The sequence below is a fragment of the Pteropus vampyrus genome, unplaced genomic scaffold (assembly GCF_000151845.1).
Source record: "Pteropus vampyrus isolate Shadow unplaced genomic scaffold, Pvam_2.0 Scaffold82, whole genome shotgun sequence".
Classification (NCBI taxonomy): Eukaryota; Metazoa; Chordata; class Mammalia; order Chiroptera; family Pteropodidae; genus Pteropus; species Pteropus vampyrus.
Genome location: NW_011888863.1, coordinates 8,352,219 through 8,365,914, shown reverse-complemented (window position 1 = coordinate 8,365,914; position 13,696 = coordinate 8,352,219). Strand labels below are relative to the sequence as shown.

General features: G+C 32.3%; 1 protein-coding gene across 1 annotated transcript in view; it reads left to right on the top strand.

The window, feature by feature from the left end:
* Positions 1 to 13,696, top strand: part of ABCD2 (ATP binding cassette subfamily D member 2) — a 47,888-nt gene that overhangs the window by 19,966 nt on the left and 14,226 nt on the right. The window contains exon 7 of the mRNA XM_011363163.1: positions 12,927 to 13,072. Within this exon, the coding sequence (XP_011361465.1) occupies positions 12,927 to 13,072 (146 nt within the window). The remainder of the gene's footprint in view (positions 1 to 12,926; positions 13,073 to 13,696) is intronic.

Genomic DNA, 13,696 nt, shown 5'->3' with positions numbered 1-13,696 from the left:
ATGTTTTATGTAAGCCTCATTGGAACCACAAATCAAAAACCTATAGTAGACTCACAATAGATAAAGAGAAGTGAATCAGAACCTACCACTACAGAAAATCACTAATTCATAAAGCAAGAATGTGGCGATAAGGGAATCCTTGTGCACTGTTGGTGGGAATGTAAATTGGTGTAGCCATTGTGGAGGACAGTATGGAGGTCTCCCAAAAAATTGAAAATAGAATTACTATATGACCCAGCAATCCAACTTCTGGGTATTTATCCAAAGGAAATGAAAACAAGATCTTCAAGAGATGTCTGTACTCTCATGTTTATTCTAGTATTTTTCACAGTAGCCAAGATATGGAGAAAAAACCTCAATGCCCATTAACAGATGAATGGAAATAGAAGATGTGTGTGTGTGTGTGTGTGTGTGTGTGTGTGTGCGTGTTCTTCAGCCATAAGAAAGAAGGAAATCCTGTCATTTATAACATGATTGAATCTTGAGGGCATTATGCTAAGTGAAATAAGTCAGACAGAGAAAGAACAAATACTGTGTGATGTCATTTATATGTGAATTTCATAAGACTTAAACTTGCAGAAACAGAGAGTAGAAAGGTGGTTACCATGACTAAAGAGTGAGGAAAAGGAGGAGATGTTGGTCAAGAGTCAACTTCCAGTTAGAAGATGAATAAGTTCTGGGAATATAATGCACAGTACTGTGATTATAGTTAACAATAATGTGTTATATAGTTTGAAGTTATTAACAGAGTAGATCTTCAATGTTCTCATCACAAAAAAAAGAAAAGATAATTATGTGACATGATAGTGGTGTCAGGTAAAACTAGGTGATAATTTTTTTACTATACATAAGTGTATCAAATCAACATGTTGTATGCCTTATACTTACACAATATTACATGTCAATTTTGTCTCAGTAAAGCTGGAAAAATAAAGAAAAAATACCACTGAACTGTAACTTAAAAATGGTTAAGATGTAAATTTTGTTATGTGTATTTTACTAAAATTTTTTAAAAGTGGTGGGAAAAAAGTATAAATTCTAATTTTTGCCCTCAGAAAAACCTAACTATGTTATTTGCAACAAACATAAATCACTGGGAACTTTTTCTTAGTTATGAAATTTACTGTTGCCTAAGCAAAAGTTCAACTACAACTTAGTTAAGGGGCAAAATAAGAATGAAAAGTATCTTTTAAGGCTAAAAATATTTCTTAATAACTACTGTTAAAAGTCATTTTATCTTGATTATACAGCTTTAGAATCATAAACATGTTCATTTATGTTTAAAATCTTATAGGACCAACATCTTACCAAAAAAGCATAGAATTCATTTAAATGTATATGTAAACTAAGTGTCTAAATGTTGTATATGTTTTTTGTATTCTAAAAGCTGCTTACTGATTTTCTCAGGTAAATTTGAAAATTACCTTATATGATTTTATGATTTAAAAGAAAGCTGCTACAACCTATTTCAAAATTGTCAGAAGGTAATCTTAAACATTTCTTCTTAGGATATTATTATTAATGAATAATACCTAATATTTTATTGTGTTAATTTATAGCAATAGAATATTGGTTAAGTACCAGCTTGGCAAAAAACAAACAAACAAACAAACAAACAAAAAACCTGTAAGTTGAATATAAAATTAAGTCTTATGCACCTACACAATAAACTTCATAAGTCACAAACAGACCTTTATAATAATCCCCCTATTTTTACTTTTTGTGATTGAAAGACTTCTTGGTTAAGGGTAGATCTCTTCATGCAGTGATCAAGTGTACATTGTTATTTTCATGGGGAAAATGGAGTGGGTTTTGTTAAAGTGAATTTCTAATAATGTCAACTAGTATACAGAAGAAAAAAAGTAAATTACCAAAGGAAAAAATGTTCTAGTAAAATATGTTAGGCCACTTGTCTTTTAAACCAAATCTCTAGAGAAGGCTGCTATGGCTCAGTTTGCAAGTTAGGAAACCTGACTTCCTAAGAAATTGTGAAATTACCTCAAAATTCTCCCAGTTAATGTCTTCGAATACTTTAGCAATGTTAACAATGAGAACCAGATAAAAGAAATTTGGGCCTTAGTTCAAGAACTCAAATACAAAGTTGTGGTTGATAAATTAGTTTCAAAACAGCCTTCTCTCATCCCATCTTCATTAATAATTGGATATGATAAGTAATGGAACATTTAATAAGTTTTGGAAAAGAAATATTTCATCTAAAATGTAGATTTAGCCACTCTAAATCTATGGTATGATAGATGGTAAAATACTTAGTTTTGCTCACATCGTACTTTAAAAAATATTTTGGCAATTACAGGCTGTTTGAGACTGAATTTCCTAAAGCAATGTTACTGTGTTCTTTAAACTGATGATTAAAACTCATTGTCCCCTACTATATTAGCCATCCTGCCCCATAGGAAAAGCCTTCACTTGGATGCAGATCTTAAATTTCTTTTGTCCAGTTTTGGTGCAGTTCATCTGTTTTCCCATCTACCTTAGGGTAGATTTATGGTCTCCTCCTCTCACTTTCACTGATTCACTAATTTATGGCCCATTAGTCACTTAGTTATTCCCTAGTAAGACTCTGTCTTTAGCCATTAAAGCCTCAAAAGCCCAATCTTTTATTTAGTTGTTTAATTCACCTGCTAACAAAATATTATGTGCTAACACTCACCAAAATGAGAAAGTGAAACATTTGTTAGGGGTTGAGGGATCAGACAGTGAAGGACAGGTAGGGAAGGAGAAAGTGAAGAAGGAAAGAGGGAAGGAAAGAATGGAGGGAGAATGGAAGGGGAGGTGGGAAGAAAGACAGGATAACAGATGTTTCTTCACAAAAAGTAGCAATATCTTGGATTCCTTTATACCACTTTTTTTTTTTAATCCTCTAGAGGAGCATTTGTATATATCACATATCTCTCTTCGGCAACAGTCTCCAGTCTGGCACCAACCCACCATGTAATTTTCTTCCCACAGCTTCTGCTCTCACTACTCTTCTTGGCAGAAATATCTTGGGACAGAAATTTTAACCATGATCTTTTTACTGCTCAAACCCATATGCCCAAATACTTAAACTCAGACCAACAGATCTGAGATAGATTCAAACTCACTACAATTTTGTATGAAGTAAAAGGTTAGGAAAGTAAAAGAAGGATTGCTTTATAAGGATCAAATCAAATTTGACTAAATAGTTTTAAAAGGAAGAAAAAAAGAAAAAGGGGGGATGGTATAGCTGGGATATTGTATTTCATATCTTGGGGAAATGATTGTACTTTTATTTTTGTCAATGCTCTACTTTTCTTTTTTAAATTTTAACCAATATTATTAAAGCCTTAGTATAAGATACTACAGATGATGGACAATAAGACACAGTTATTTGCACTATGGTGCTTGTGCTGAATTTGGTTTTAAACAAAAACATGCTTACTTACTTCAATAAAAGCCAAAATAAGTGCCTCAAGAAAGGCGAGAAATGCTATGGATGATCAAAATGAAAAATATGATAGAACAATATGTCATTTAACCTGGGTTTTGAAAGTTGGTTAAGATTTTAACAGTTGTCATGAATTAGATATTTCTCCAATGTCTAAAAAAGATGAGAAATGCCATAAATTCAAGTAAGCAGAATTTTTCATTTTTGTTTTTTTGACACTTCTAAGTAGCGCTGTCCCAGCCACCTCCCTCTATTACACCAAGCTGAGAAAAACAAATATTTCCTAGACTCATCTCCATTAATATCATGTCATCAATACACGCCAAATATAATAGCGCCCATCTCCTAGGTCCTTAAGCATTGCTAAAGTGTCTTTTTAGCATAAGTTCTTTGAATTACTTTTTTAAGTTTCTAGTACTTTGGGAGTCTGCTATTTCCCAGAACTAAGGAAGCTCATCTCCTTTTTATGAGTAAATGACACAGTCTTACATGTAAAATTTTAGTCTGTTAATGCTCCTTGAGAAACATGACAGTAACTTGCTTCAACAGCACTCATTTTTGTTCTCTTTTGTCAGAAAACATTCTAAAATTATAAATATAAATTATAAATTATAAATAACATTTTATTTACCAGCTCAGTATTTGTTTTCTAACTATTCACAGGGTAGTATATTCAAGTACCATGTTACTTAATCTTCTAGACTAAATGTAAATCTTGCTTAATAAATAAAGTAGTTATGAATCACATTTTTAAATTTAATGCATCATAAAAATTCTAAATTTGATTACATACAGGAATGATAGCATGACAAATTAGGTTGTACAGCAAATTAAAGATAGATAACTTTACTTCTATCTTTTCGTGTATGAACGGTACCTATTAATTATGTTCTGCATAAGTCATGCTAAGTAGGATATTTTAAATAATTAAATTGTAGTTCAAAGAGATTCGAGACATTAATATTTAAGAGTTACATAGCGGTTCAGAGCCACGGTTAGAATTCATCATCTTTGGATACAAAACCTCTAGATTCACCACCTCTTATTTTCAGATTAATAAAATAATCATATTGAAAACATCTATCTGTGATTTAAAAAAAACACATTGACCTTAAATATATTTTTTTCTGATAATCATAATAATTAAAGCCTATCTAGCACTGTCCCAAATAGATAGGGAATAATAAACTATCATTTTTTTATAGTTTGCATTCACTTTCAAAGATTTCTATATTCTTTAACTATTTTTCTTCCACTATGACATGAAATCTAAGCTTTTAGAAGTGCCAGCATTTAATCCATGTCTTCTTTGATGGCATTTTTACTCGTGCCTTTAATAATATAGTCTACGTATTTTTTAAATAAAGTGAATTAATATTGATTTTTGTTTTAAGAATCTTACGACCTTTTACAGATAATTGATAGATCCTAGGACATCTTCAGCAAGGGCTGAGCATCTTTGGCCTATTACTTTTTTTATTATTATTAATTTACAATATGTCAAGCAATTACTGTATGCTAGTCATTATTTTACACATAATTTTTCTGTATGACAACCCATAAGGTTGGTGTTAGTATCCTTATTTTCTGGGTGAGAAAATTCAGAGGTTGAAGTCATCCAGCTGATAAATGTTGGAATTAACATTTGAACTTAGATGTGTCTGACTCTAGAGTCACATTGTCTTGGTTATTGCCTGTAGCAGGGGATATGTCTCTGAAAAATTACTATTCTCTTGCCTGACCTTGCAAGCGAGTATCGCCAGCTAAGGTTGTTTGTTTGGTATGCTGAATCTGTACTAACATCAAATTATTGTTTGGAAGCAGAGGTCCTTATAATGCTGGGGTTGGAGGGCAATCCACGCCAATTTTAGCATAAAGTTTAGCAGAGGTACTTGGCTGTCATTGATATATGTTAATGTGAAAGAAACTATATTCTTTTATAAAAGTGAAATTCCTTTAAATTAAACTATGTTCAAATCACCCTTTCAAATTAGAATATGTTCTTTGTTCTTTTCTATTTCTCTAAAACCCATTTCTCTATCCAATTTTAAATAGTATTTAAAAAATATTCCCTTAATTTTAAATCAGACATTTTGAAGAGCTATAAAACAAATAATTCTTAATTTTCATGATGCATATTGAATTTAAAAAATCATTTTTACTCTGTATGTTTATTCTGTATGTTGTCAAAAGAAGAGATTATGTTTGCAACAGAGCAGACTCTTTTAGGAAATTCAGCAGGATGGACAGAACACTTAAATAACACCAATATCAACATTGGCACAACTGAACTGCATACTAAGATGTACATGTGTCAATTGAGTTTTGCAAATTTTTAAAAACCTAAACTTCCTTTTGAGTTGTTTCTATATGAATGCCTTCCAAATCCAGGATTTCCCCTTTGCAGGGATAGGAAAACTGTTACATAACAACATCGTTTAATCCACACATATAAAACCAGATAATGGCTATTAAAGAACCAGGAAGCACGTGAGATCAGAGAGAGGTTAGAAGACCTAATTGGCCTCCTTTCTCCATGAGAGAGAGACTACCCTCATAGTCAGTAAAGTATTTTCAGTGAATTCCTTGCTTTTCTTCTTTTTGCTTCAGAACTCAGATTAAAAATGAAGATGTGGTCTGGAAAAGGACCTACATAGAATATGAAGCAATGCTAGTTTAAATATTTTGATCACCGTGTCTCTCTGGGTCTCTAGTTTTTGTAATTTTTAATTCTTAATGAATCTCGAGGTGTCAACATACAGCTGGGGAGATCCTCTAGAGGGCAGGAGTGTGTTCATTTAAGTAAGATGCAAGCTAGCAAGGCCATTGTGGAATGTTGGTCTGAAAGGACCGCTGGAATAAAGGAAGAATGCGATATGGCTTAATCCAGGCCTACTCATGGAGCCCCACACCTAATAGATTACACATACACTGGTCTTGTTGCCCCTAAAGTAGACAAATTTGGGTTTGGAGAGTGGGAGTTGTTATTGGAATGGACTTCACCCATGTTGAGTCACTGTTGAACAAATGTTTATAGAATATAAGCTAGAAAGGGCATCTGCATATGTCTATGCACTGGTGGTATCTTACTAAATCTATAGAATGCCTAATGGCATATTATAACTGTGCAGTGAACATATGATGAATAACTGAATAAATTAATGAATGAATATCTCTACAGATTTTGTTTCTACTGCCAAATCAGTCTGGCTCCTTATACTAATTAGGAAGCAAACTATTTATTGTGTTGCTTGCACTAGATATGTCACATAATCCTTTTTATGATGGGGATAAATTTTGTCACCTAACATGTCTTTTAAAAAAAAATTATTTTAGCCGTAGAGAAGGCTCAGAAGTATGGCTGTAGCAAATTCACTTCTATTCCGTTGCTTTCTATTAGACTCAAAGCAAGTAAACTTTGTACAAATATCTTTGGGCAATTGGCTGACAGAATTGTAAATTATACATTTTGAAACCTCTTGTGTAGTAATTAGTACAATTCAGTTTTTAAAAATCTCTTAAAGGGATCTATAAATGTAAACATGATTTCCTATTGCTTTCTATTTCTTGGGAAAATGTTACTTTTTTCATATGTAACTCTTCATGGGCTAATCTATAAAAGTAATAATGGAAGAAATCTTCCTTTGCATCTAAATATTTTCCTCATTTTATGAGTCAATTATTAGGTTAAGCCATATGGAATTGCAATTTTTAAAGGTCAATAAGTCTAATATCAGGAATCTCATACAGTATTCTAATATAATGATACTCTTAACAAAGTTGACTGATTAGCTTGCTGATACTTTGATTATTCTACTAACATTATTTTATAACTTGGGAACAAACATAGTCCCTTATATTCAGAAGATGTGCACAGCTCTGCTTCGGCACCTAAAAATATCTTATCCTAAAAATATAGTTTCAGTAATAACCAAATAACTTTTTTCAGTTGAGTATTTCCTTTTTTTTTGTACCATGTTATTTTAAGAATATTGGGAATGACTTATACATTGGGGACTCAAATCTTGTTCTTACTATTTATGAAAAAATCTGATGGCATGATTGAATTTTTAAAAAACCTTAGTAACTAAAACCATGTTTCTTTTTTGTTTTGTTTTGGCTTTTTTATTTCAAGAGTGTGTATTCAGAACACTAGTAGACTTATAAATTCAATAAGAAATTATGCATTGCAAACATAATTCAATTACTTTGTTTTGCCTTACAGTTAAGGGCCCTTATGAGATAAATCACCATATTTATTCATCAGAGAACTGACAGATTTCAAAAAGTATAAAGAAATTATAAATAATATTAAATTAGCCTTTAAAAAAAATTGCAGTTTTGCCTCTCCAAATTCCTCTTACAAAGAAAGCATTTAGCAGCCTTATACATATCGATATCTTTGAGGTCTCATACATTGTTCCAGTGAAGTAAGTGATGCCGCAATTAATAAAAAAATGTACTTCTAGGTAAACTTGAGATACTTTCTTGAGTGTTTAACAGGATATAATCTCTAAAATCTGTATAATTAGGTACTTTATTATTATTAATCATGTTGAGAATAATAAAAATTTACTATGGGACATAAAACCACAAGTCTCTTAGTTGGCTAAACAGAAATTAGTTTGCATCTTTTTAAGATGCTGCCTTTTCACATAGGTAGGAAACTTAAGCCTAAGTAGAAATTATCTTTTTTGTTTCATAACAGTTTATTGAATACCTACTATGTGCTCTGACTACATTGCTTCATTTAGTCCTAATAATAAATGCAATAAAGTGAGTTACTTCACTTATGAGGTACCTCTACCTCAGATTTTGGGTCACTTTGCTAGTAAATGGTGAATTCATGATTCCAGCCCAGAACCATCTTTCCAAAGTCCTTTATCACGACCACGACGGTAATGTGGTCTTCCTTGAAATGTAAATATAAAATACATTTTCATCAAATATTGTCAGTTAATCAAGGCATGGAAGAATCCTAGAAACACTTGTGAAATGAATGTTTAGATGTATTGTAATTATTGTAGTCAGTTATGTATTGTGTCATGGCTGTTCTGTAGATTGAATTATATCTGGGGTCTACGGTAAGGTATCTGTGCTCCCGATTTACATGCTGGCATCACTTTGGAAGTTAGCAAAAGTGCCGTCTCCTAAGGTTTCCAGAATTTCTTCTTCTAAGTAGTATCAGAGTACTAACTAAAAACTGCTCATTGTCCAATTTCTATTTTATGCTACTATTATTATTACCAGATATGAATTTAAGATATGTTCACATTATATGAATGCTTAAGATGTTGTAAACAAACAAATAACTGTATGTCATAATTGTATTTTCTAAATATAGTCAGACTAAAGAGGGAAAGATAAAGAAGAAGGCAGAAAAGGAAGACATAGGGATATGGTAGGCGATATGACCAGAAATAGTGTAGCCACTTTGGAAAACAGCTGGGTAGTACCTCAAAAAGTTAAACATAGTTATCATATGTCCCAGAAATTCCATTCCTAGGGTAATAATTAATAATAATAGCCAAGTAGTGGAAACAACTGAAATATCCATCAACTGATGAATGGATTAACAAAATGTGACATATCCATGCAATGGAATGTTATTCAGCCATAAAAAGGAGTGAAATACATGCTACATCATGAATTAACCTGAAAACGTTCTAACAGAAAGAAAGCCATCACAAAAGACCACATATTGTGTGATTCCGTACATATGAAATGTCCAAAATAGGCAATTCATGGAGACAGAAAGCAGATTAGTGGTTGCCAGGGTCTGGGAGGAGGGAAGAACAGGGAGTGTCTGCTATTAAGTATGAAGTTTCTTTTTCGGGAGAAAATAGTGGTGATGTTTGCATGATCTACTGAATATACTAAAAATTACTGAATCTACACTCTAAAAGGGTAAATTTTATGATATGTGAAATATATATCAATTCTAAAAATATGACCAGAGATTCTTTATATTTGTAAAAGCCAATTTAAAATCTTATTGTATAGATATATAGGTATAATAAAATATAAGTATTTTAATTTTCAAATACTAGTTAACTTTGTTATAAAATAAACTTATGCTATCTGTCCTTCAACTATATCATTTGCATATTTTGGGAAATAGGTAGACAATTGGTCTACAAAATGCATTTTGTATTTAAAAGCTTCAACTCTCTCCACATATGCATGTTCACACACATACATAATTTTTTTTCTTTTAAGTTGCAGTAGTTGTAAATCTTTACCCTTAACTCCTTTAGGGTATATTTTCAAAGAGCAATGATATTCTCTAAGATTACCATAACACAATGATCAAATTGATGAAATTTATGAAATTGATGAAAATTAACATTGCTATAATATTATCTAAACATACTTTTGTTGGTTTGCAAATTAGCTTCCTACACAGAGGGCAAAGAGAGACCACAAAAGAGGCAGATCACTCTAGATTGGTTGGTGGGTTTTAATAAGCAAAGACACTTATATACGAGTGTTGTCTTGGGAATCCAGAAGATGAGTAAACCTCTGCCCCTGCCCACTAGAATTTTAAAAGTTTATATAGAGGTCTTAACTGGGTTTAGTCATGTATACCATCCATGTGGCCTCAACAATACAGTGCTCTTTAAAGACTGTGTTTCTGAAAATGGCTCCAGCTGTGGGAACCATGGGCAGTCTAGTCATTCCCAGGGCATGGGAGGGGGTGAGAAACCTCCAATTTTCCCAGGTCTAGTTCACAGAATATCTAGCAGTTATATCCTCTCAATAACCTCCTCCAACAACTTTATATATTCAATTTTTGACAATTGTCATAATATTATTCTTTATAGTAAATTGTTTTTCTCCATCCAGCATCATACATTGCATTTTGAGTTGCTATGTCACTCAAGTTACTTTTCATCTGAGAGTTCCTCAGCCTTTCTTTGTTTTTTTGTTTTGTTTTGTTTTGTTTTGTTTTTATGACATGATATTTGTAGAGTGCAGGACTGTTGCTCTTGTTTTTATTTTTTAAGAAATTCTCTCAATTTGGTTTTGTGTAATAGTTTCCTCATGATATGATTCATGTTACATATTTTTTTTTTGCAAGAATATTACCTATATTAGTTCCTAAGATCTTCTGTAACTAAAAGCTTAATGGTTTAAAACAATAGAATTTTATTTTTTCATAGTTTTAGAGGCCAGGAGTCAAAATCAAGGAGTTGGCAGGGCCACTCTTCTTCTGAAAGCTCTAGGAGAGAGTCTTTCCTTGCCTCTTCCAGCTTCTGGTGGTGCCAAGCATTCCTTGGCCTATGTTAGCATAACTTCAATCTCTGTGTCGGTATTCATATGACTTTCTTTCTTTCCTGTGTTTCTCTTATTCTTATGAGGGCACTTATTGTATTTAGGGCCCATCTGGTTAATTAAGGATAATCTCTTCTCAAGACCCTTAACTTAATTACATCTGCAAAGATCCTTTTTTCCAAATAAAGTCACATTCACAGATACCAGGTGTTAGGATTTGGACATATCTTTTTGGGTCCACAATTCAACCATTATACTACCTGAATGATGTTGTGTTTTTCTAAAAGGATAATATCAAGATGCACCAAATGTAGGCAGAGCTAGGAAATAAATTTTTTGTTGAAAAAATCATGAATTCATAGTGATACTCTAATTCATAAGAGTTTTTTTTTTTTTTCATGCGTTCCCACATTCCAAATTCATATCTTCCTTCTCCCACACTGAGAATCCTAGCTCCTAACATTATCAAAATGTTCACTTTGGTCAATACTGCAACATACATAAAATAGTTCCAGAATTAATACACTTATATTCTTACCAACAAGAAGCTGCCAAATAAAGTTCTAGATATCTGTACTGTTTCTTCTGGTCTTCAACTGAAATTATGTAGTCAAAGTAAAAAGTTACTTGGATCAGTCACTCTTTCCCTTTCTGTGTGATTATGTTATTCACTTGATATACTATTTAGTCCATTTGTTTCTTTTTGTATTCAATTTTAGGGTTTATTCCTTATCCGTTGCATTAGTTTCTGGTTTATTGTGTTTCCTTTTGTAAATATAAGCAGATAAATGTATATTTTCTTATTTTGCTTTTATTTTGCATGAAGGTAGTATACTACAGTCAGCCCTCTGTATCCATGGATTCTACATCTGTGGATTTAACCAACTGTTAATCAAAAACATTTTTTAGAAAATGAAATGTTGTTGCTGATGTGTACTATGTCATTAGGCCTAAGATGGTTGTATCTGTACTGAACATTATTTTCTTGTAATTATTCCCTCAACAATACAGCGTAACAACTATTAACATAACATGTATTTTGTACTAGGTATTATAAGTAATCTAGAGATGATGTAAAGTATATGGGAGGATATGCATTGATTATTTGCAAATGCTACACCATTTTACATAAGGGACTTGCGCATCAAGGGATTTTGGTATCCTTTGGTGTCCTAGAACCAATCCCCCCACAGATAACAAGGGATGCCTGTATATATCAATGATTCTCAAATGGGGATGGGATGGCTCTGCCCCACAGGGACAATATCAGGGGATTTTTGTTATTGTTACTGCCGTAGTGGGTACTACTATACTAGCATCTAGTGGGTAGAGACCAGGTATTCTGCTAAACATCCTACAATACACAGGATAGCCCTCAACAACAAAGAATTATCTGGCTCAGTATATCCACAATGCCACAATTGAGAAACACTTCTATACATCTACTTTTGCACTTTGCTTTTCAACTTAACAATATCTTATGGAAATCATTCTATGTCAATTCATAAAGATCTACAAGTATTATAGTTTATTCAATCCATCTCCTTTGTATGGGCATTTAGGTTGTTTTCAATATTTTGCCATTACAAATACTGCTGTAATGAATAACCTTATGCATTTTTTGTTGGTGGTGGTGGTGGTAGTAGTTTTGGAAGTATATCGTCAGAGTAAATTCCTAGAGGTGGATCAAAGGCCAAATATGTTGGTTTGCCAAATCCCCTCCAAAGGGTTTCACCATTGTGTGAGATTACCTGTTTCTCCATAGGCTTAAGTGAGTTGTCAAGGTTTTGAACTTTTGCCAATCTGATAAATATGAAACTCAGTGTAGTTTTAATTTGTGTTTCTCTTATTATGAATGGCATTTAAAAAGAGTTTTGTTGTTCATATTGCTGGGTCAAAACCTTAATTTCATACTATTTAACCCAAGTAATATTAGACAAAATAAAGAAGCAATATTTACATAACATAGCAAAACAAGTATGTATCTCTATACTAAAAATATCCAACTGTCTCATGTTAGATTTTGGAATAGAATACTTTTCTTGTGGCTTTGTCTCAATAAAATTTTACAGGAACATAATGGTATATTATCCTTCCTTGCCTGAGAGAGAAATACTGATCACTAGGTCATAAATATAATCCTAATGTAGTACGTAGAGTCTGCTGTGGAGTTTTCAGACCAACAGAATGTAACACTGAGTAAACTAAAGTTGGTGTTTTTTAGGCCATACATGTCTCTCGGAAGCCTTCGAGATCAGGTCATTTATCCTGATTCAGTGGATGACATGCATGATAAAGGCCATACAGACCATGATCTGGAATGCATCCTACACAATGTCCACCTTTATCACATAGTTCAAAGAGAAGGAGGTAAGCTCTATCACTCTTTTTAAAAATGCATTTAACTTTGTTTTTAAAAAATAAACTTGGGTAAATAAATAATCTGTGGTTTATTTTGAATGTATACTATGGTTGGAACATAGGCACACAAATAAAGATGGAGTTTACAACTTTTATTGCTTTTCCATTTTGACATCCTCTTTTTCACTTGTGTTACATTTCATATAGCACAATAGGCTTTTTATTAGGTCTACTGCTAGCATTTGAAGACAGTTTTTTTTCTCTGTCATATTTGAATGTACAAGTGTCCCCGAGGCCATTGTCAATCTAGATGTATTATTTTAAAATCCATGACAGAAATATTTTTCTGCCAACTTCTCAGCTTACATTTAACTTAATAATTTGAGAAGTAGTTGTCATGGAATTTCTTTTTTGTTTTCATACTCACGGTCTTACCAATAGATATATTTTTTTCTCTTTTGAGCAGCATATAGAGAATGAGATAAAATATGGAAATTTCTTTATTGTGGTTTCTCAGTATAAGACATAAGAGTAGGAATAGCATTTATATATAAGAGCTTAAAAAAGAATTGCTTTCTAATAATCGTACTTTCAAATAACTTGATAATATATCATTTAATAGTCTAGAAAAAC